Source organism: Poeciliopsis prolifica, unplaced genomic scaffold, assembly GCF_027474105.1.
Source record: "Poeciliopsis prolifica strain line A6 unplaced genomic scaffold, Auburn_PproV2 SCAFFOLD124, whole genome shotgun sequence".
Lineage (NCBI taxonomy): Eukaryota > Metazoa > Chordata > Actinopteri > Cyprinodontiformes > Poeciliidae > Poeciliopsis > Poeciliopsis prolifica.
The window spans coordinates 584,009-605,000 of NW_026562499.1; the positions used below are offsets into that span (position 1 = coordinate 584,009).

Genomic DNA, 20,992 nt, shown 5'->3' on the forward strand with positions numbered 1-20,992 from the left:
ACAGAACCAGGGCCAGGCATAAAGAGATAGAACCGGTCCAGGTTGGTTCTGGAATAGGTTCTGGTTCTGATCCGTATCAGAAGTCAACCTGCTAGGGTCACAGGTGACTGTTTAGGGAAATTAAACAAAAATGTGTTTTTGTGATTCGTCTTCCTTCTTCCATAAATATGAAAATTACAATTATAAGCATCCCAACATAAAGCAACATTAGCTCTGCTAAAGCAAAATGAAGCTAAAAATGCTAAAAGCCTTGTAGCGTTGGTGACCTTCTGTTGTAGGAACCGTAGGCAGATACCGGATCCAAACCCAGCAGAACTGCTAACAGCAGCTAGCTTCAGAGAAAACAGTCATTTATTATCACAGAGAGGAAATTCAGGCGGAACAGAGACAGCAGGTTAAAACCAGCGGCTAACGCACTAATCACAAATATTAGCTCTGCTAACGCAAAACCACTCTACTAAAATGTAAGCTAATGCTAAAGAGCTAAAATCATGTTTATAGCCAGGCTGACAAAACATTTGTAGTTATATTTCTTGCCGCAAAACAGTTAATACTGAATCCAGGATTTATTTGGAAACATACAAAAATTGATTTAAAGGAAATTAAGTACATGTATCACCGTCCTCCACTTCCTGTTTCCATCCTCCACTTCCTGTTTCCGTCCCCCACTTCCTGTCTCTGTCCTCCACTTCCTGTTTCAATCATCCACTTCCTGTCTCTATCCTCCACTTCCTGTTTCCGTCCTCCACTTCCTCTCTGTCCTCCAATTCCTGTCTCACAGGAAGACGTGCTCCATGAGCCATTCCTCTTCCAGGTCCGATGTCCAGGGTCCGGGTCCGTGCAGGATGGAGTGGACGGCCCGGCTCAGATCAACCCGGTCCAGTTCAGCGCATAGTGCCGCCACCTGGTCCCAGAAGTCCACTGAACACCTACTGTCCTCCAAGATGGCCGTCGCCAGCACGTCTGAGGGGAAAAGGACGCGTCAGGACGTCTCACATCAGGGTTGGGTCAGAACCGATGCACTCACCTGGACCTCTCCTCAGGAATCCTTCCAGAAGCTCCAGCGCCAGCTGGTTCTGGTTGAAGTCCGCCAGCATGGAGGCAAAGGTCCCGCCCACAGACAAGATGGCCGCCTCCCCATTGTCGTCTGCGTTGGTCAGCAGCTGGAGGAGGGACAGGCTGGGTGCGTGGGACAGAACCCACAGGCTCTCCTCTGAACACACACAGGACAGGTTCTGGTTCTGGTCGGACCGGGAAGCCCTTCCAAAGACAGAGACATGAGACACACAGTTCACAAGAACCTTCAGGTTCTGGTTCTGGTCAGACCCGGAGAAACAGGCTGACCTGCAGTGAGCTTCTTCCTCTTGATGACCTCGGCGGCGCCGTGCACCAGGCCTCTTCTGCACATGCTCAGTGCGGTCTTCTGGTGGCGGCTGCAGGCCTGGTAGACGGTGGAGGCCAGAGCCAGACAGAGGTCGGCCACGCCCCGGTTCCTCTGAGCATGCTCAGTGAGCGCGTCACCCACAGCCTCAGAGAAGGTCAGCCTGAGGGGGATGGATCAGTTCCACCAGAACTATATCAATACAATATTTAGCAGAAGCTAATGCTAAAGCACTAAATTCGACCTGCTACGTGCTACAGCACACATCGCCCCCCACAGGGCCGGGTTTGTTACTACATGTCTCTGTTTGTTTGAGCTTCAGGAAGTGATTCTTTTCAGAAGAAACTTTCACTTATTGTTTCAGTTGTTGAGCTTTGCTATCTCTGATGCTAAATTAGCCTAGTTAGCCTAATTGGTAGGCTTCGGTCATAAGCAGCAGGGCATCATGGAGCTTATTAACCGTCTACAGTGATGCATTCTGGGTACAGATTAAATGTCATTTGCTGCATCGCATTATGGGCTGAAAACAGGAGGAGAGGAAGTGAAACTGCTGCATTATCTTCAAGTCCTTCACAATAAGAGCATAATATAAGCAGCTAACTACTAGAACAAATCTCTACAGTTTATTACCAAAAACACAACACAAATGTTGAATGTTTCAGGATTTATCTGGAGAAATTAACTGAAGGGAATGGAAGCGGCGCCTCACGTTTCCCGGCCGCAGTGCCCTGAACGCCTCACGTTTCCCGGCCGCAGCGCCCTGAACGCCTCACGTTTCCCGGCCGCAGCGCCCTGAACGCCTCACGTTTCCCGGCCGCAGCGCCCTGAACGCCTCACGTTTCCCGGCCGCAGTGCCCTGAACGCCTCACGTTTCCTGCTTTACTGTCAGCTGATTGCAGCTCAGCAACACCTGAACTCACCAGGCTGGGATTTCAAAACCAGCCGCTCATTCTTCCTGCTATGAATGCATTAGCAGGAGAAGCGACTGCTGGACCCAACCGAACAGATTCACTGATTAGTGCGGCTGGCACCAGTTGGCTGGACCTCAGATTAATTATGCTTTTAAAGGAAAAGAATATCAATATTTTCATTTATTTTGTAGTTTTGTTGTGTTTCTAAATGTTGCTTTCAGAACCGGGTCAGAACCTCACTTGTTGAGCGTGACGGCGTTAGCGATGAGCAGCACGTCTCCCTGCTGCAGAGCCGAGGCCACGCCCCTCAGCGACATGGCCGCCGACAGCCGGCTGCCCGTCGCCGCGGTAACCAGCAGCGCCCGGAAGAACAGCAGCAGTGGGGGGGTGGAGTCCGGCGGGGCCCGAACACCTGAGGGAACAGAACCAGAATCAGCCAAGTTCTGGGGGAGGTTCCAGTTCCGGTTCTGGTTCTGAACCTCGAAACATCTCCATGGTGTCCAAGTCCCTCAGGACCGGAGACCGGGCCGCATGGAGGGCCGCCGCCTCGTACTGGGAGGACCGGAGCAGGTCCAGGAGCCTGGAGAACAGAACCAGAACCAGTTAGAACTGCAGTCAGAACCAGAACCAGAGTCAGTTACTAGTTGTAGTCCAGGCAGGCCCAGACTTCGTGGTCCTGCCTGGGTCTGGTTCTGACCCGTAGAACCCGACCTGTCCAAGTGGTTCCTCAGCAGTTTGGACTCGTCCAGCCCGGTCGGCTCCTCTTCCTCCAGCAGCTCAGCTGGGATGCAGAACGACTCTTCATCACCGCCTGCAGGACCCACAGCAAAGGTTCTGGAGGGTCACGTCCAGAACCAGAACCATTGGTTCATTTCCAGGTTGTGAAGTCTGACCTTCGTCCTGCAGATCGGTTCCGATCTCCTGGAGGTTCTGGATGACAGAACGCAGCAGTTCCTCCAGCAGAACCGTCTGACCCGATTCCTCCCAGACTGTCAGACTCTGACCCACCAGCTTCAGGCGCCGGAACCTGCAGAGATCATGGGTCAGAGCTGCAGCGCCACCTGCTGCACCGGAGGGGAAACGCAGGAGGGTCAGCGAGGCAGGAACCAGAATTTGGACCGGTGTTCTGTAAATGTTTGTGTTTCTATTGATGTTAAAGTTTAAATAATCTGAGGCTAAAGCCGGATTCTGGTTCTGGTTGACCGACAGACATAACCTCAGATGTTCTGATCTGACCCAGTTTCCATACCGGATCATCAGCTGCTGGTGCTGGGCCCTCAGGCGGTCCCTTTGGACCTGGTCCTCTTGCAGGTCAAAGGTCAGCTGGGTCTGCACTTCCACAGGACCGTACAGGATCTTCCGGTCCAGAAGGTCGTCTCTCTGCATCTTCAGGTGGTCCAGATGGACCAGCAGAACCTCCGGGTCTTCGGACTGGGCCACGGTCAGACCTGCAGAATCGTAGAGAGGCGGGTCATCAGAGGTTCTGAAGCCCATCCAGAACATTCGGCCCAGTAAGTCCAGTAACAGAACCTGGTATCAGTAGACTCTGGGTGGTGGCCTTCTGCCTCTGGACCTCCTGCTGAAGTTCTGATGTCTGATTCTGGAGGACCAAGGTTCTGGACAGAGAGCAGACATGCTGGTGAACCTGTGGTGCTGTTTGGACCCAATCGGTCCCCACCAGAACCAGTAGCCTTACCTGTCAGTGATGTGAGCAGCATAACCCAGCAGGGACTTCAGGTGGAAAGCCACAGCTTCCTCCTCCCTCCTCTTCATCTCCCTGATGACGCCGTCATACTCTGACTTTATGTCCAGCAGGAGCCTCCTATAGGCCGAGGCTCGACCAATCACCTGCAAGATACAGACCTGACCTGTACGGCTCCAGAACGTTCTGTTAAACCCATCCGGATCACTTCCAGGTTCTTCCCGGCGCTCTCTAACATGCTAGGCTAATTTTTCATTCAGCTCTTTAGCATGTTTACTAACTTTGACAATGCTTAGCATCCTTTTAACACACCTTAAGTTAATTATTTGAGATAAATTCTAACATGCTAAGTTAAAAGTCTGTTTGTGTCGGTGGATGTAAACATGGTTGACATTAGCATTAGCTTCTGCTAAGTACCATGTATCAGTTTGGGTCCAGTCTGGTTCCTCAGTGATGAACCTGAGAGTGGTGGAGGTTAGCCTTCCGGGCTGACAGAATCTAGTCTAGATGGTCAGAGAAAGCCAGGAGACCTGCAGCAGACTCAAGAGAGCTGAATACAAAGACATGCCACACTTTCCAGATTGTAATCTGTAAAAGAAAATCTGGAAAATCAAGAAAAGGTGTGTCTTTTTGAGTTTGAGTTTGAACTGGAAGAACTGCATGAGGGTGAATAGTTCTGTAAAGTCCGGTATAAAATGAACAAAAACTGAAAAATCTCTAGAAAACTCAGAGCAAATATTCCAGAAGAAAGTCTGGATCACATGAAGGAAAACATCAAGGACCAAAACAAAATATTGAAATGCTTAACAGAATCCGTCACCTGTTCCTAATATCATAATTAGAACTTCCATAAGAGTTTTGTGTAAAATATTTCACCCATTCATCTCACCTTGTTGAACGCGGAGCGGTAGACAATGTGTCGCAGCTCATCAGTGCCCTCCTCTGGACACTGCAGGTACTTCTTCTCTTTCTCGATAAACTCGTTTAGAGACTGAACAAACATCTCGTCACTCTCACACCCTTCTACATCCATCACGGGACTCATTTCTGGGTCTTCGGTGTCATTTTGTCCTTGATCCATATTGTCATTATCTAGTTTTAAACCAACTCTAACTCTTCTGCGTGTTAGCCGTCAGTAACATAGTAATCGTGGTGTTACCATGGAAACCGAGGACCACTTAAAATCATATTTTTGATAATTTGAGTTATATTATTTCAAGTATGTACCTTAATGTTATTTTTGATATGTTCAGGGCCGAAATATGTTGTAGTAAAAAGTAAATTAACGACGATTAAAAAAAACTTTCTGTTTTTTAATCAGGCACAATACTGCCAGCTACCTCCGTTGAATCGCGTGTAGGAAACCCCGTTCTTTCCCCTTTGAGGTCCTCTTCTCAGGATCCGCCATTAGGAGTGAACCGGTGGTGAGTGGTGCTGCGTGTTTTTATCACCTTTTAATAAAACGTAACGGTATTTTGGATCCGTTTTCAATCTGAGTGGATTCCGATAGTCTCTCCGTGTGTTTCTGTACAGGTGGACCGAACCTCACGATGCAGATTTTCGTGAAAACCCTCACGGGGAAAACTATAACCCTCGAGGTGAGCGTGCTGGAGGGTGGCGGCGTTTACTTACTGCGGTTAAACGGAGCTTTGCTGTTTAAAGGAGCTTGTTAAGCTTGTTTTCTGATTATTATTTTGATGTATAACGCAGTAATGCTTCGATTGGTCATAAAAAGTGGCTAAACTGAAGATACTTGGCTAAAGTTGGTAGAGCAGTAAACACGTGCAGCCGCAATCTGCTCCGGTTCGTTTAAACGGAGCAGATTGAAGGACTCAGTGTTGGAGCTGATGCAGTGATTTTATTCAATGCTATCAGGTTACATGTGTTTTTATTTTCCAGGTTGAGCCTTCAGATACTATTGAAAATGTCAAGGCTAAGATCCAGGACAAGGAAGGTGAGTGTCAGCTGCAGGTGGTTCTGAATGATCCTGCGGACCCTGAACGCCTCCAAATGAAGTCCAACTGGACCTGAAATGAAAACTGGAGGAAGAAGTTCCTATCAACAAATACGTCTTAGTTATTGTATTTCTGAATCTAATAATTGCCTTATTTACTTCATAATTAAGTGTCTATATAGTTTAAGTTTTTTTAAAGGCACTTTGGCAGCTTTTCACCAACTTCATGATGGTTTTTTGTCTTCACAAAATGAAATCTATATGTTGAAATTAGCTGGAGTAATAACTTAAGTCAAGACAATAGTAATTAACTGAAAGAATATTTACAAACTGAGTCACATTAAAAAAATTATTTTAACATATTAATGAAGGTATAAAACTTCATATCTGCAGGTGGATATTGGAGGGTTTCTGGAGGTCTGACATGTTTGCTTCTGCTTTGCAACTGAAATAAAAGAATCTGATTGGCTGTTCATGTAGAAATCAGATTATCTGCAGCTCAGAAAGGTTGATGGTTCAATTTCAGACTTCCTCAAAGTGAAATTAGAAACATGAACCCAGATAGCTGCTTCATCCAGTCAGGAGCATGGGTTTAACCTGGGATCAGAGGTTATTGAAGGCGTCTCCAGGGGTCATTGAAGGCGTCTCCAGGGTCTCCAGGTTGTTTAAATTCTTGCTGATGTTCCTGCAGGAATTCCTCCTGACCAGCAGAGGCTGATCTTTGCTGGGAAGCAGCTGGAAGACGGACGGACGCTGTCGGACTACAACATCCAGAAGGTGAGAAGAACTCTGCAGCTTTCAGTTCTTCTGAACAGATTCGGTTGAAATGTTTTGGTTCATTTCTTGAACTGTTCAGTTTTTCTTCTAATTTAATAGAAAATAGTTAATTTATTTCAGGCTCAAAGTTCAACCAAAGCTAATTAAAGCAGACATCCAAAACAAGATGAGACATTTAATAACTGTTAGTCTGTGGCTCAGTGGTGGTGATTTGATCTTCAGATAAATTGAAATAATGTATAAAGTTAAACATGAAGTTTCTCCTCTGATCCGTTTTGGTTCAGAAACATTTGATGCATCATGGAGGAAACCAGTCAGAGTAGAGAAAATATGCTCTGAATTAACATATTTAATTTTCTCACTGACACTAAAGGAATCCTGTCAGTTTAAACTCTGAATATGTTATTTATCCTTTAGTTCAACAGATCATAGCAGCATTTTAACAATCTGTCATCATACACAGTTACATATTCATTGACCAATAGAACCAGATCATCTGCATGTTTCACCTTCACTTTACTGACATCAATAAAACACAAACTTGATGTTTTAAACCTTTGCAGAGATCGTTGCCATGTTGGAGTCGATCAAAGTCATTTTTGCTAAATTGCAGGATTATTTCTAATAATTTTGGTCTAATAAAATCAGGATCATTTGAAAGCTCAGGAAGTGGAGCTAACATCACAACAACCTGAATCAGATTGAAGATTTCAATCGTCACTTTTTCTCCAAATTAACATTTTAACAACCAGCTGCAGCAGAGAATCTGAACGGGACCTGGACCCCCGGGACCGGCTCGGCAGGGGCTTGGGTCCCGGCTCGGCAGGGGGCCCTGGTCCCGGCTCGGCAGGGGGCCCTGGTCCCGGCTCGGCAGGGGGCCCTGGTCCCGGCTCGGCAGGGGGCCCGGGTCCCGGCTCGGCAGGGGGCTCGGGTCCCGGTGTCGGTCTGAACCGCTTCCTGTTTGTAGGAGTCTACTCTGCACCTGGTGCTGCGTCTGAGAGGCGGCGCCAAGAAAAGGAAGAAGAAGTCCTACACCACACCCAAGAAGAACAAACACAAGAGGAAGAAGGTCAAGCTGGCCGTGCTCAAGTACTACAAGGTGGGCGGGGCTTCTGGGGTCAGAGGGCGGGGTTTCTGGGGTGTTGCCTCTTGCCTTCAGCGGCTGTTTGTATCTGCAGGTGGATGAGAACGGTAAGATCCACCGTCTGCGGCGCGAGTGTCCAGCTGACGAGTGCGGCGCCGGCGTCTTCATGGCGAGTCACTTCGACCGCCATTACTGCGGCAAATGCTGCCTGACCTACTGCTTCAACAAGCCGGAGGACAAGTAGAGCTCTGGAGGAATAAACAGTTTGGTTCCACATGCTGCAGTCTGAGTCCTTATTCACTGCCTGGCCAACAGGGTCAGAGGTCAGGGCTATTAACATCCAGTTTCCATCAGAACCAAAGATCTGATTGGTCCAGAATAAACAAGCTCTCTGGGCCCGGAGCCTGATACATGGGGACAAAGTCCAATAAGAACTTTAAAAGAACCCAAATTAGTTAGAATGATATTTCCACAAAGTCAAATTACAAAATGCTAATTATAAACAAAATCATACAAGGAAACCAGTAGTGGATGGATTTATGAAAACCAGTTCTGGTCTCTGGGACCAGGACCAGTATGACCTGTAAGAACCAGCAGCCTGAGCCCAGATCAGGCAGCAGGAATCGGGTCGCTGACGTTCCTCTGGTTCTGGTTCTCAAACTATTGGACCCAGAAACATAAGAGAGACCAGCCACAGATTAAAGTCACATTATTTACAAACTGGGAGTTACTGGGAGGCACTGGGAGTCACTGGGAGTTACTGGGAGTTACTGGGAGTCACTGGGAGTCACTGGGAGTTACTGGGAGTCACTGGGAGTCACTGGGAGTTACTGGGAGTTACTGGGAGTCACTGGGAGTTACTGGGAGTCACTGGGAGTTACTGGGAGTCACTGGGAGTCACTGGGAGTTACTGGGAGTCACTGGGAGTTACTGGGAGTCACTGGGAGTCACTGGGAGTTACTGGGAGTTACTGGGAGTCACTGGGAGTCACTGGGAGTTACTGGGAGTCACTGGGAGTTACTGGGAGTCACTGGGAGTTACTGGGAGTTACTGGGAGTTACTGGGAGTTACTGGGAGTTACTGGGAGGCCTTTTTCTGTTTCACTGCTAAGAATAAAATCAAAACCTTAATGTGACTCAATTAATCCTAATCAGACTGTCAGATTAAAAGCACCTTTAGAAAATAACCTTTTAGCAGCTATTAAACGTACACAAAGTGTAAACATGTTAAAACGAGTAATGAATGAATCTAGATCATGTCTTTCACTTGGTGATGGAACTTTTCACTCATATTCTAGTTTATGGAATCAGCCTGTTATTACCTACAATTTCACACAGTTTCATAAATCAGTAATCATTTTTGTGAAGAATTATCACAAAGTTTCCTTTTATTGTCTGATTTGATCAAAACATCAACATGAGGTTCTGTAACAAAACGTTTCAACATTTCAAAAGCAGAATAAATAACTTCTGTGTAACCAGATGAATCAAACTTTCATGTTTAATGATGTGATTCTGATTTTACAGCTGGTATCAAAAACCTTTTGTCACAGCAGAGGAAATGATGTGACTTTATTATAACAAGCATTAAATATTAAACCTTTTAGGGTTTGGTTAGTTATTACTGGATTCTATAAAATATATTGTCTCTGAATATAAATTATAAATTTAAAACACTTTTGACTCTGAAATATTTCATCTGAATATTTCCATGACGTCATTAGTTCAGTTTGTATAAAAACTGTTCAGTTTTTTTCACTCCGTTAGCTTAGCGTCACGCGCAGATTCGTTGGCGTGGCAACCAGTAAACCACGGCTCCGCCCCCATGCTGACGTAGAGCAAACCTCATCCAATCATTTCCGGGAGCTTGTCAGCAGCTGACCAATCAGCGTTCAGCACTCTGACAGCTGGAGGAAAATAAGTTTCATTGAAATGTTTATTTTCTGTTTCTGATCATTTGAAACATTTCAGATTCTATTCAATCTTCCTGCAGTTAAACTTCATCTCATCTCTTTGTTGCTCTTTTTATTCTGTTTAAACTTCAATAAAACATTTAATGAAACAACTTGATGAAAGTCAAAAGTGGAAAATATTTATTCTTTTCTTTCATTCAGATTTTCTACCGGAAACTGAAAACCTGCACAACATTTTTCTATTTTTGTTGCTCTGGTTTCTGGACTCATTCAGAACCTTCTGGATCAACAGAACCAGAACTTGGACATGAGGTTGAGAAAAACAAGCCGGACTAGAAACTGACATGATGGGAAGCAGAACTTTGACTGGGACGTTTCTTCACCTTCACATAAAGCTGGTGGGTTTGTTCTGCCCACCTGCGGCGCCAGCCGGGCGGAGTTCTGCAGAACTTTTGGGAAAACAGGAAGGAAACCGGTCAGAGGAAGTGACATCAGAACTGGGTAAGGGAAACAGGAAACATCAGGATGAAGATCCCAGAGGAAACCCAACAGAACCAGAACCTGCAGAACGTCTACGCTGGAGCAGAACCACATCCAGGTTCTTTTCTTCTGCTGCTGCTCAGCTGGAGCCACACGGGTCCAGCAGAACAGAGGAGGTTCTGGACCGAGAGTTCTGCTGGCTTTGGTTCTGATCCGGCTCTGTTCTGGTTCTTCAGGGAAGTTCTGGATCTGCTCAGCTTCTTCTGTCTCCACTGAGGTTCTGGTTCTGGTCGTGAACTCTGACCTCCATGAACCTGCCGACGGCTCCCTCTCTGTTTGCTGCCTGAACGGTACCGGGCCACAGAGGCCTGGCGGGTCGGTGCCGGGCGGCCCGCGGTCCACATGGCGCCGCCAGTCCGTCTCAGGAGGAACGTCGAGGCGCCGAGGCTGAGCAGGAACATCTTCTGACACATGGGGGCGCCGTGGAGCAGGAAGTGATGCCTGATGATGGCGCTGGGGGGCGAGCGGGGCGCCGTAGAGACTCTGTGGACCAGCAGAACCAGCAGAACCGGGTCTGGGCCTGGAGGGGGGCGGGGCGCTCCGAGGAAGAGTGGCGTAACTCATGGCAACTCCGCGGAGAGCTGAAGGAGTCGGACCGCTGTCAGACAGAACCAGAACCTGGTGCCAAGGTGAACCTGAGGAAGAGGAGGAGGAAGAGCAGAGGAACCTGGTGAACACCTGCCGGTTCTGGTTCTGGTTCTGGTTCAAACTAGTTTATTTGCTCGAGTTGTTCAGGTTAAAGTCCAGTTAACCGACCAATGAGACGAGAAGAACCCAGAAATGAACCCCTGGCCAACCTGAGGCCAGCTAACATGCTAAGCTAACAAAGCTAATGCTAAGCTAACTAGACTACAGGCTGAGTTCCTAAAAAGCAAAATGTAAAATATGTTTTAACGTGGTTATGTAAAATAAATCAGTAAAGTTTTATTATTCAGAAATTTGATCAAATAAAAACAGAGAAAACAGCAACAGGAAGTGATGCAATACTCCTTAATCAGAGCCATAGGAAGTCAGCCATAATGACGACTGATCGGTGAAACTAAAGGAAACGTTCACAACAGGAGCTGAACCAGTTCCTACTGAACATAAAGAACTGATTCAGTGAACTGATTCAGTTCACTGATTCAGTGAACTGATTCAGTTCACTGATTCAGTGAACTGATTCAGTTCACTGATTCAGTGAACTGATTCAGTTCACTGATTCAGTGAACTGATTCAGTTCACTGATTCAGTGAACTGATTCAGTTCACTGATTCAGTGAACTGATTCAGTTCACTGATTCAGTGAACTGATTCAGTTCACTGATTCAGTTCACTGATTCAGTGAACTGATTCAGTGAGAACTACATAAGGGATGTGAACACGAACCAGTTCCTACTGAACTGCAGATCAGAGTTTGAATTTCTCCCAACAGGAAGTCAGCAGCAATGAGGAAGAGGATGAAGAGCAGGAGGAGGAGGTGGCGGGTTACCTGAGTGTCCCCAGGAGGGGGGGGGCCGTGGCGTCTGCAGGTGGGGCGCCGTGGAGCCGGAGGGCCGTGGAGTCAGTGGAGGGAGGCCGTCTGCTGTGAAGGAGGAGGGGAGGTGGAGGGAGAAGGTGCTGGGGCGGAGGAGGAAGGAGGAAGAGGAGCAGTGAAGGTCTGAGTGTCTGAGGGGGGCCTGGACACAGAGGGGCCCTTCAGATGTGGTGAGGAAGAGGAGGAGGGGGATGAAGATGGAGGGAAGAGGAGAAGCAGTGAACACGATGAAGATGAACTGAACAAACCCTGAAATGTTCTGATCCGACTTCCTGTCAGGATGTGTCTCCTCTGAGCCACCGTAGCTTCAGATCAGGCGCCCGACGTTCAGCAAGAGGAAACGTCAGGGTTCTTCTGCAGGCCGAGTTCAGACCGGGCCTGGCGGACCGGGCCTGGCGGACCGGCTCCGCCTGGCAGACCGCGCTCAGGGCAAAACTAAACCACACATGAATGTTTAACCAGCAGTCTGAGGTGAGTCCTGAGGCTGAACACCTGATGTAAACCTGCTGAACTTTGACCTTGGCCCAAACCTGCTGGACTCTCCGATGAAAGCCAGAGAACTGAATTAACTTCCTGGTTTTGTCTTTGAACTCATTCAGAGGAACAGAACAGTTTGTAGGATCCATTTGTACTTGCTCTGTTATCACCACCAGAGGGCGTATTGTGTTGTTTTCTGAGGGGGCGAGGGGTTATTTAAGGTCAATCATAATTCTGTGCAGGTGTGGCAAATGGGAAGAGGATACAGTTTTTACTGTGTTTGGGTTGGATGTCAAATTTATGTGTATTTTAATGGCAATGCTAAACTATGAACAATGTTTCGGATAATAAAAGACTTTATTAGAAATCAAACTAGAGGATCAGCATCCTGAATCTTATCTGAACGCACGTAAAACAAGCTACCCCCAGGAGCAACAACCAGTACCCTAAAATACAGGATTTAGACGCTACACAGTTCATGAAGCCGGCTGCAGTGACAACACGTCACCACCAGGTGGCAGCATGAACCTGTGTGTGACTTACACAGCTGTACTGGAGGTTCTGCTGGAGGTTCTGCTGGAGGTTCTGCTGGAGGTTCTGCTGGAGGTTCTGCTGGAGGCTCTGCTGGAGGTTCTGCTGGAGGTTCTGCGGTCTCGATCTGATCGCGGTTCCACTCAGAGTTTGAGCGAGGCGTCGCAGGTTCTCTGCGCTGTAGTTCTCGTCGTCACCTGCAGGGGGCTGCAGAGGACAGAGTTCATCTGTGAATCATGAGGAAGAACTTCAGGATGAACTTGAATCGACCCAAACTGAAGGTTCTGATTTCAGTTTCAGGCTGAAAATGGTTTCATTCATCACTTTTTTATTTGTTTCTGTTTCAGGGTAAAAACAAACCCAGAACGTTGTCATGTCGACAGCAGCAGATCCTGATGTCTGCTGAAACCTAAAACTCTGGTTACTCATCAGTTTATCCATCACAGGTCTCTTGGTTCTGGTGTTAGTGCAGCAGCTTCCTGTGGGTTCTACCTGCTCTCCAGGTGAGACCGGTCTCCTGTAGGCGTTTCTCTCGATTTCAGCCGTCGGCGTTTTGCAGCGTCTGGATCCGGACGGCGTTCTCCTCACCGCTGGAACAGAAACAGGAGGTGTTCACAGTGATGTTTACATCTGAAAGGACGAGGAGTTCCTGCCATCTGTGCTCCTACCTGCTCTGCTGCCCCCTGGCTGCGGGGTGACTCCACGGCTGCCCCGCGGCATGCTGGGAGCCTGCAGGCTGGCCTGGTACAGCGTATCCAGCTCCGATAACTCCTCCCCTTCTGCCGCTGCATGCTGGGAGTTGTAGTATCTGTTGACGTTTTCAGCCCAGCGTTGCACAGGCAGGGCAGCTCTGAGAACCTGATTGGCTGGTGGGGAGCAGCTCCTGATTGGCCAGCCCACAGTGAGGGCGGAGCCAGAGGGAGAATCCACAACATCCAGCTGATCCAGGGTTAAACAAGACCACTTCCTGGTTGGGCAAGAGGAAGGGGGCGGGGCTAGGCTTGTGGGCGTGGCCTGTTTGTATCCCGAATCTTCCGTCATCTCAAGACACCTGTTGTCACCTGTGGCAGGTGATGGAGTTTGAGAACGTGGCCAGTGAGGAGGCAGGGCTTGTGACGGGCCAGACCACGCCTCTTCCGGTAGAGGGGGCGGAGCCAAGTCGTCCAGGTAAGTTTCCACAGCGAGAGCAGGGAGGGACCTGGTGCTACCGAGGGGTTTCCCAAAGCCAGAGCAGGGGCTCCTACTGGAGGCAGGGTCAGAGGGCAAACCCTCTGCAGGAGGGAGGGGCTTAACAAGGCAGGTGAAAGGGGCAGGAGCCTGGTGGTCCTGTTGGGCAGCTGATTGGTTGCCCTGCTTGTCTGTCAGAAGTACTGGGAGCTGGAGAGGCTCTGATCTGCAGAGGGCAGAGAGAAGACTGAGGTCACCAGAGGAAGGTCACCTGCTGCTCAGAGGGGGCGGGGCTTAGACGTAAATAATGTTTCACAGAAATGGAGAAAAAGATCCAGCAGCTTCACTCTGATCCTGCAGCTCATCCCATGACCTGACAGTAGGGGGCAGCACTGCATCCCAACAGGCTGACCTGTGATTGGCTGACCTGTGATTGGCTGACCTGTGATTGGCTGATCTGTGATTGGCTGACCTGTGATTGGCTGATCTGTGATTGGCTGACCTGTGATTGGCTGACCTGTGATTGGCTGACCTGTGATTGGCTGACCTGTGATTGGCTGAGCAGAGCAGGTGGTACCTGGGCTGTTCCAGCGTCTGCTGCTCCTCCTGCTGCTCTGCTTCCTGTCTTACTGCCTCTGACTGCTGCAGCTGCTGCATGCGCTGCTGCAGGCTGCGGCATCTCCTCATGCAGCGCTGCAGCCGGCTGTGGCTGCCGGCTGCGCCCTCGGCCGCCACCGGCCGCAGCTTGGCTGCAGCAGTGCAGGAAAACGTAACCATGGAAACAGAAAATAACAAAGGAAAAGGGATAAATGGGAAAGAAAATGTGCATAAATAATAAGATGCTGTGATGAGGTCATGCAGAAATGTTTAAAGGAAACAGGAAGTGAAACTTCAAGAGGTGACCTCAAGGTGGCGCCGTGAGGAAACCAAACAGAAAGTGAAACTGGGCCGAAGGTTCTGGTTCTGGATCCAGGACTGATTTACTCTAATCATTCAGACTTCTTCTTTTGCTGCTGCTGCAGGTTTCAGGTAGTTTGGACCGGATCAGAACCCAGAACCAGCCGATCGACCCGACTGACTGGAAACAGGAGCAAAGGTTCCTCTGAGAGACCGGAGAACCCGGTTCTGGTTCCCCACCAGGACTGACTGAGTTTAACTTCAGACCATGAACACAAACATGTCTAATTTTCATTTGCAGGAATGAGATTCGTCATGAATGGGCGGAGCCACACAAAGGGGCGGGGCTTACACACGGCTTCATTGACCGCAGACAGCGCCGCCGCAACATCGCCCGCCTGCTCCAACCGCAACGACTGGTCCAGCAGGAGCTCCGCCTCCATCACACACCTGTCTAAGCTGTCGCCTTTACCTGCAGAACACACACACACACGCACACACAGACACACACACACACACACACACACACACACACACACACACACACACACACACACACACACACACACACACACACAGACACACACACACACACACACACACACACAGACACACACACACACACACAGACACAGTCAGTCAGTAAGTAACAATGGCAGCTGTTTGTTCATCACTTCCTTTGTGTTTCAGTTGCAGTTTGTTCAGCAGATCAGTGGAGAACATTCCTGTTGCTCCACCTAGTGGCCACACACTGAAACACACTGAAACACACACACACTGAAACACACACTGAAACACACACTGAAACACACACTGAAACACACAGACACACTGAAACACACACTGAAACACACACTGAAACACACACTGAAACACACACTGAAACACACACTGAAACACACACTGAAACACACACTGAAACACACACTGAAACACACACTGAAACACACACACTGAAACACACACTGAAACACACACTGAAACACACACTGAAACACACACTGAAACACACACTGAAACACACACTGAAACACACACTCCCATAACTTCTGGTTCAAATCAAGAACTGAACATAAAACTATTGCTTCTAATAAATGTTATTAATATGATCAATATGATCGATCAGCTCAAATATCTACAACCTGCTGATGGTTACGTTCCCTCTGCAGTGGTGTGTGTCGATGCTTTAACTGGTCCAGTTTTTGCTTTAACTGGTCCAGTTTTTGCTTTAACTGGTCCAGTTTAAGTCTCTCAGCTCCTCTGGAGGATTTAAAACACGACTGGAATGAACATCCATTGGATCTTCATACATGTGGCTGTTCAGGTCAAAGTCTGATTCTCCTCCTGATAAAAATCACACCGTGATTTAACTATTCCCCCAAATAACATGTGCAACCTTGAAGCAGCTGAGCTACAGCAGCAGATAACATCTTGGTTCATTTTGGACCCATCAGAACCTCCTGACCATCTGCCTGATGAGGATCATTCAGGCTCCATGACACAAAGTCCAGATGGTCTGGTTGGTCCAGAACCTGTTGGCCCATTTCAGACCAACAGGTTCTGGACCAACCAGCACAAGAGGCAACAGGAGACCCAGCAGGATCCAACCTCCAGAACCTGAGTTACCTTGGATCTGCAGCTGGTCCAGGTCCAGGTACTTGCTGGGTCTGGGGTTGAAGCCCAGCGCCTCCTCCCGCTCCTTCTCCTGCCGCCGCTGCCGCTCCTCCTCCCTGGCTCTCTGCAGCACCTCCTCCTGCAGCTGGTCCAGCTCGCTGCGGCCTGCGGGGGGCGCTGCAGCAGCAGGAACGTCAGGGTTACAGACGCTCTCTGGATCTCCTGAGACGAGGGCCTTCGTACCGAGGCGCCCCTGCTGGTGGAGTGGAGGTCCTGCAGCAGAGCGCCGCTCCTCTTTGACCTGATGTTCTTCCACGACGGTCCTGAGGATGAGGAGGAGGAAGGCTTCCTGTCAACGCTCTCCCTGCAGACACAGAGGATCATATTATGGGATGTGATTCTTTCAAACAGCACCCAGAACCAGAGTGAAGTTTGACGCCAGAGGTCACAGGTCAAGTCTTAACTGAGTCAGATTTAGGGAAAACTGTCTCCTGTTGCTCTTTGACCGCTGCTCCTCTGGTGACCTTTCACCTCTGGGTTTTGGCCCAGCGGTCTCACCTGTCGCCCAGGCTGAGGTCCAGGCTGTTCCTCCCGCTGCTCTCGTAGCCGCTCTCCATCCTCTGGATCAACCTAGGAGGAGCAGGGAGCTGCTGTCCTCTGAAGGAGCTGGGGAGAGTCCGGCAGAGCGCCGCTCTGATGGACGGCGCCTCCTCCTGGCCCGAGGAGGCGGTGTGGGCCCCGTCGGCCTCACAAGCTCCTCCCCCCAGCGGGTTGTATCCCGCCTGCCTGCGCCGCTCGCGCGTGAAGATGTTGTCGATGTTGAGCGTCTCCCTCCGCGGCCTCCAGGCCGGCCGGCAACTCCCCGCTCCTCCTGAGGAGCTGGCCTTGGACTCGCTGCTGGTGCTGTCGGCCTCCCAGTCCGGGACTGCAGCAGGGAGGAGCTCAGAGGAGAGAACGGCGGTCGGCAGAGAGGACGAGGACGAGGAGGACGACCGGCGGATCATATTGGTCATCGTCTCCTTAAAGTCTCTGAGGCGACTGGCTGAGGATGAGGATGAAGGTTTGGGGAGGTGCCGAGGAGCCTGCTTCTCCTTTAAGGTTTCTCCTGGAGGACGGAGGAGAAGAAAGACATGGACGGGAGGAGAGACGGAGGACAGCAGCCATGATGAACCAACGGCGAGAGAATGAAGACATGCAGAATAGACCAGTTTGAACCAGATTGAACCAGATTGAACCAGATTGAACCAGTTTGAACCAGATTGAACCAGATTGAACCAGATTGAACCAGATTGAACCAGCTTGAACCAGCTTGAACCAGCTTGAACCAGATTGAACCAGATTAAACCAAATTGAACCAGATTGAACCAGATTGAACCAGATTAAACCAAATTGAACCAGATTGAACCAGATTGAACCAGATTAAACCAAATTGAACCAGATTGAACCAGTTTGAACCAGATTGAACCAGTTTGAACCAGTTTGAACCAGATTGAACCAGTTTGAACCAGATTGAGCCAGATTGAACCAGATTGAACCAGTTTGAACCAGATTGTACCAGATTGAACCAGTTTGAACCGGTTTGAACCAGATTAAACCAAACTGAACCAGTTTGAACCAGATTGAACCGGATTTAACCAGATTGAACCAGTTTGAACCAGATTGAACCAGTTTGAACCAGATCGAACCAGTTTGAACCAGATTGAACCAGTTTGAACCAGATTGAACCAGATTGAACCAGATTAAACCAGATTGAACCAGATTGAACCAGTTTGAACCGGTCTGAACCAGATTGAACCAGATTGAACCAGATTGAACCAGATTAAACCAGATTAAACCAGATTGAACCAGATTGAACCAGTTTGAACCGGTTTGAACCAGATTGAACCAGATTGAACCAGATTGAACCAGATTAAACCAGTTTGAACCAGATTGAACCAGTTTGAACCAGATTGAACCAGATTAAACCAGTTTCAGTACCAGATTAAATCAAGCCTCATCATCTTCATAAACTGACTGTAATAAACTCCAGCTTCCTGTTTATTAGATTATAATCTCGTTAATCTAAGCCCCGCCTACCATCGCTGTGGTAACCTGCTGATGGCGACTCGGGTTCTGGTTTGATTCGCAGCGACCTGTTGGAGCTCCGCCTCCTTTCTGCGGCTCCGCCTCCTTTCCTCAGAGGCTGCTCAGCTTCCGCCTCGCGGCCTTTCAATGAGAGTCATTATGGGATGTTTTACCCATCATGCAAGACGGTGAATGAGTGAAGCAGTGAGTGAGGACAGCAGAGGACAGTCTGGTACCGATGGCGTCCAGGCTGCAGAGGGAGGCGTGCTGCGTTCTGTCGGGTCGCTCCATGCAGACGAGCGTTCCCTGGGAGTCGGATGAGCAGCGACTCGCCACGGCCTCATGGTAGGACTGGGAGGACTGGGAGGACTGGTGGCCACAGTAGCTCTCTGTGGACGAGTCGGTTCGCGTGTCGCTGGAGATGGACGGCTCACGGCCTGCAGGGGGCAACGATGGGTCATTTATGAGAGAAACACACAAAACTACCGGTAGCCCTGTAGCAGCTAGCCGCTATAGAGCTACCAGCTGCAGAGCTATTGGTAGCCCTGTAGCAGCTAGCCGCTCTAGAATTAGCTGATGTAGAGCTATTGGTAGCCCTGTAGCAGCTAGCCGCTATAGAATTAGCTGCTGTAGAGCTATTGGTAGCCCTGTACCAGCTAGCCGCTACAGAGCTACCAGCTGCAGAGCTATTGGTAGCCCTGTAGCAGCTAGCCACTAAAGAATTAGCTGCTGTAGAGCTATTGGTAGCCCTGTAGCAGCTAGCCGCTATAGAACTAGCTGCTATAGAGCTACCAGCTGCAGAGCTATTGGTAGCCCTGTAGCAGCTAGCCGCTATAGAATTAGCTGCTGTAGAGCTATTGGTAACCCTGTACCAGCTAGCCGCTATAGAACTAGCTGCTGTAGAGCTATTGGTAGCCCTGTAGCAGCTAGCCGCTATAGAACTAGCTGCTGTAGAGCTATTAGTAGCCCTGTAGCAGCTAGCCGCTACAGAGCTACCAGCTGCAGAGCTATTGGTAGCCCTGTAGCAGCTAGCCACTAAAGAATTAGCTGCTGTAGAGCTATTGGTAGCCCTGTAGCAGCTAGCCGCTATAGAACTAGCTGCTATAGAGCTACCAGCTGCAGAGCTATTGGTAGCCTGTAGCAGCTAGCCGCTATAGAATTAGCTGCTGTAGAGCTATTGGTAACCCTGTACCAGCTAGCCGCTATAGAACTAGCTGCTGTAGAGCTATTGGTAGCCCTGTAGCAGCTAGCCGCTATAGAGCTACCAGCTGCAGAGCTATTGGTAGCCCTGTAGCAGCTAGCCGCTATAGAATTAGCTCCTATAGAGCTACCAGCTGCAGAGCTATTGGTAGCCCTGTAGCAGCTAGCCGCTATAGAATTAGCTGCTGTAGAGCTATTGGTAGCCCTGTACCAGCTAGCCGCTATAGAACTAGCTGCTGTAGAGCTATTGGTAGCCCTGTAGCAGCTAGCCGCTATAGAGCTACCAGCTGCAGAGCTATTGGTAGCCCTGTAGCAGCTAGCTGCTATAGAACTAGCTGCTATAGAGCTACCAGCTGCAGAGCTATTGGTAACCCTGTACCAGCTAGCCGCTATAGAACTAGCTGCTGTAGAGCTATTGGTAGCCCTGTAGCAGCTAGCCGCTATAGAGCTACCAGCTGCAGAGCTATTGGTAGCCCTGTAGCAGCTAGCCGCTATAGAATTAGCTCCTATAGAGCTACCAGCTGCAGAGCTATTGGTAGCCCTGTAGCAGCTAGCCGCTATAGAATTAGCTGCTGTAGAGCTATTGGTAGCCCTGTACCAGCTAGCCGCTATAGAACTAGCTGCTGTAGAGCTATTGGTAGCCCTGTAGCAGCTAGCCGCTATAGAGCTACCAGCTGCAGAGCTATTGGTAGCCCTGTAGCAGCTAGCCGCTATAGAACTAGCTGCTATAGAGCTACCAGCTGCAGAGCTATTGGTAGCCCTGTAGCAGCTAGCCGCTATAGAATTAGCTGCTGTAGAGCTATTGGTAGCCCTCTACCAGCTAGCCGCTATAGTACTAGCTGCTGTAGAGCTATTGGTAGCCCTGTAGCAGCTAGCCGCTATAGAGCTACCAGCTGTAGAGATATTGGTAGCCCTGTACCAGCTAACCGCTATAGAACTAGCTGCTGTAGAGCTACCAGTAGCCCTGTACCAGCTAGCCGCTATAGAACTAGCTGCTATAGAGCTACCAGCTGTAGAGCTATTGGTAGCCCTGTAGCAGCTAGTCGCTATAAAACTAGCTGCTGTAGAGCTATTGGTAGCCCTGTAGCAGCTAGCCGCTATAGAGCTACCAGCTGAAGAGCTATTGGTAGCCCTGTAGCAGCTAGCCGCTATAGAATTAGCTGCTGTAGAGCTATTGGTAGCCCTGTAGCAGCTAGCCGCTATAGAACTAGCTGCTATAGAGCTACCAGCTGTAGAGCTATTGGTAGCCCTGTAGCAGCTAGCCGC

General features: G+C 49.2%; 2 protein-coding genes and 1 pseudogene across 6 annotated transcripts; 1 reads left to right on the forward strand and 2 right to left on the reverse strand.

The window, feature by feature from the left end:
• Nucleotides 1-275: 275 nt before the first annotated feature.
• LOC129355068 (clathrin heavy chain linker domain-containing protein 1-like) lies at nt 276-5,135 on the reverse strand. 5 transcript variants are annotated; one of them, XM_055024620.1, is made up of 12 exons: nt 4,884-4,967; nt 4,412-4,544; nt 3,989-4,140; nt 3,823-3,908; nt 3,542-3,740; nt 3,186-3,319; nt 3,004-3,103; nt 2,772-2,872; nt 2,533-2,704; nt 1,345-1,544; nt 1,028-1,213; nt 276-963 (listed from the first exon to the last, which is right to left on the reverse strand). In XM_055024620.1, the coding sequence occupies exons 2-12, from the start codon at nt 4,412-4,414 to the stop codon at nt 776-778; spliced, it is 1,521 nt and encodes a 506-aa protein (XP_054880595.1). In that variant the 5' UTR covers nt 4,415-4,544; nt 4,884-4,967; the 3' UTR covers nt 276-775. The 5 variants fall into 5 exon arrangements, with proteins under 5 accessions (XP_054880595.1, XP_054880596.1, XP_054880594.1 ...); XM_055024621.1 differs by having other exon boundaries at nt 4,412-4,524; nt 4,884-4,951; XM_055024619.1 differs by having other exon boundaries at nt 4,412-4,596; nt 4,884-4,939.
• Nucleotides 5,136-5,353: 218 nt separating this feature from the next.
• Nucleotides 5,354-8,085, forward strand: LOC129355069 (ubiquitin-40S ribosomal protein S27a). The gene is made up of 6 exons (XM_055024624.1): nt 5,354-5,418; nt 5,528-5,592; nt 5,894-5,948; nt 6,640-6,725; nt 7,693-7,824; nt 7,904-8,085. Exons 2-6 carry the CDS (start codon nt 5,545-5,547, stop codon nt 8,051-8,053), a joined length of 471 nt encoding a protein of 156 aa, XP_054880599.1. The 5' UTR covers nt 5,354-5,418; nt 5,528-5,544; the 3' UTR covers nt 8,054-8,085.
• A 1,793-nt stretch (nt 8,086-9,878) lies between these two features.
• Nucleotides 9,879-20,992, reverse strand: part of LOC129355070 (inactive ubiquitin carboxyl-terminal hydrolase 54-like) — a 40,721-nt pseudogene continuing 29,607 nt past the window's right edge.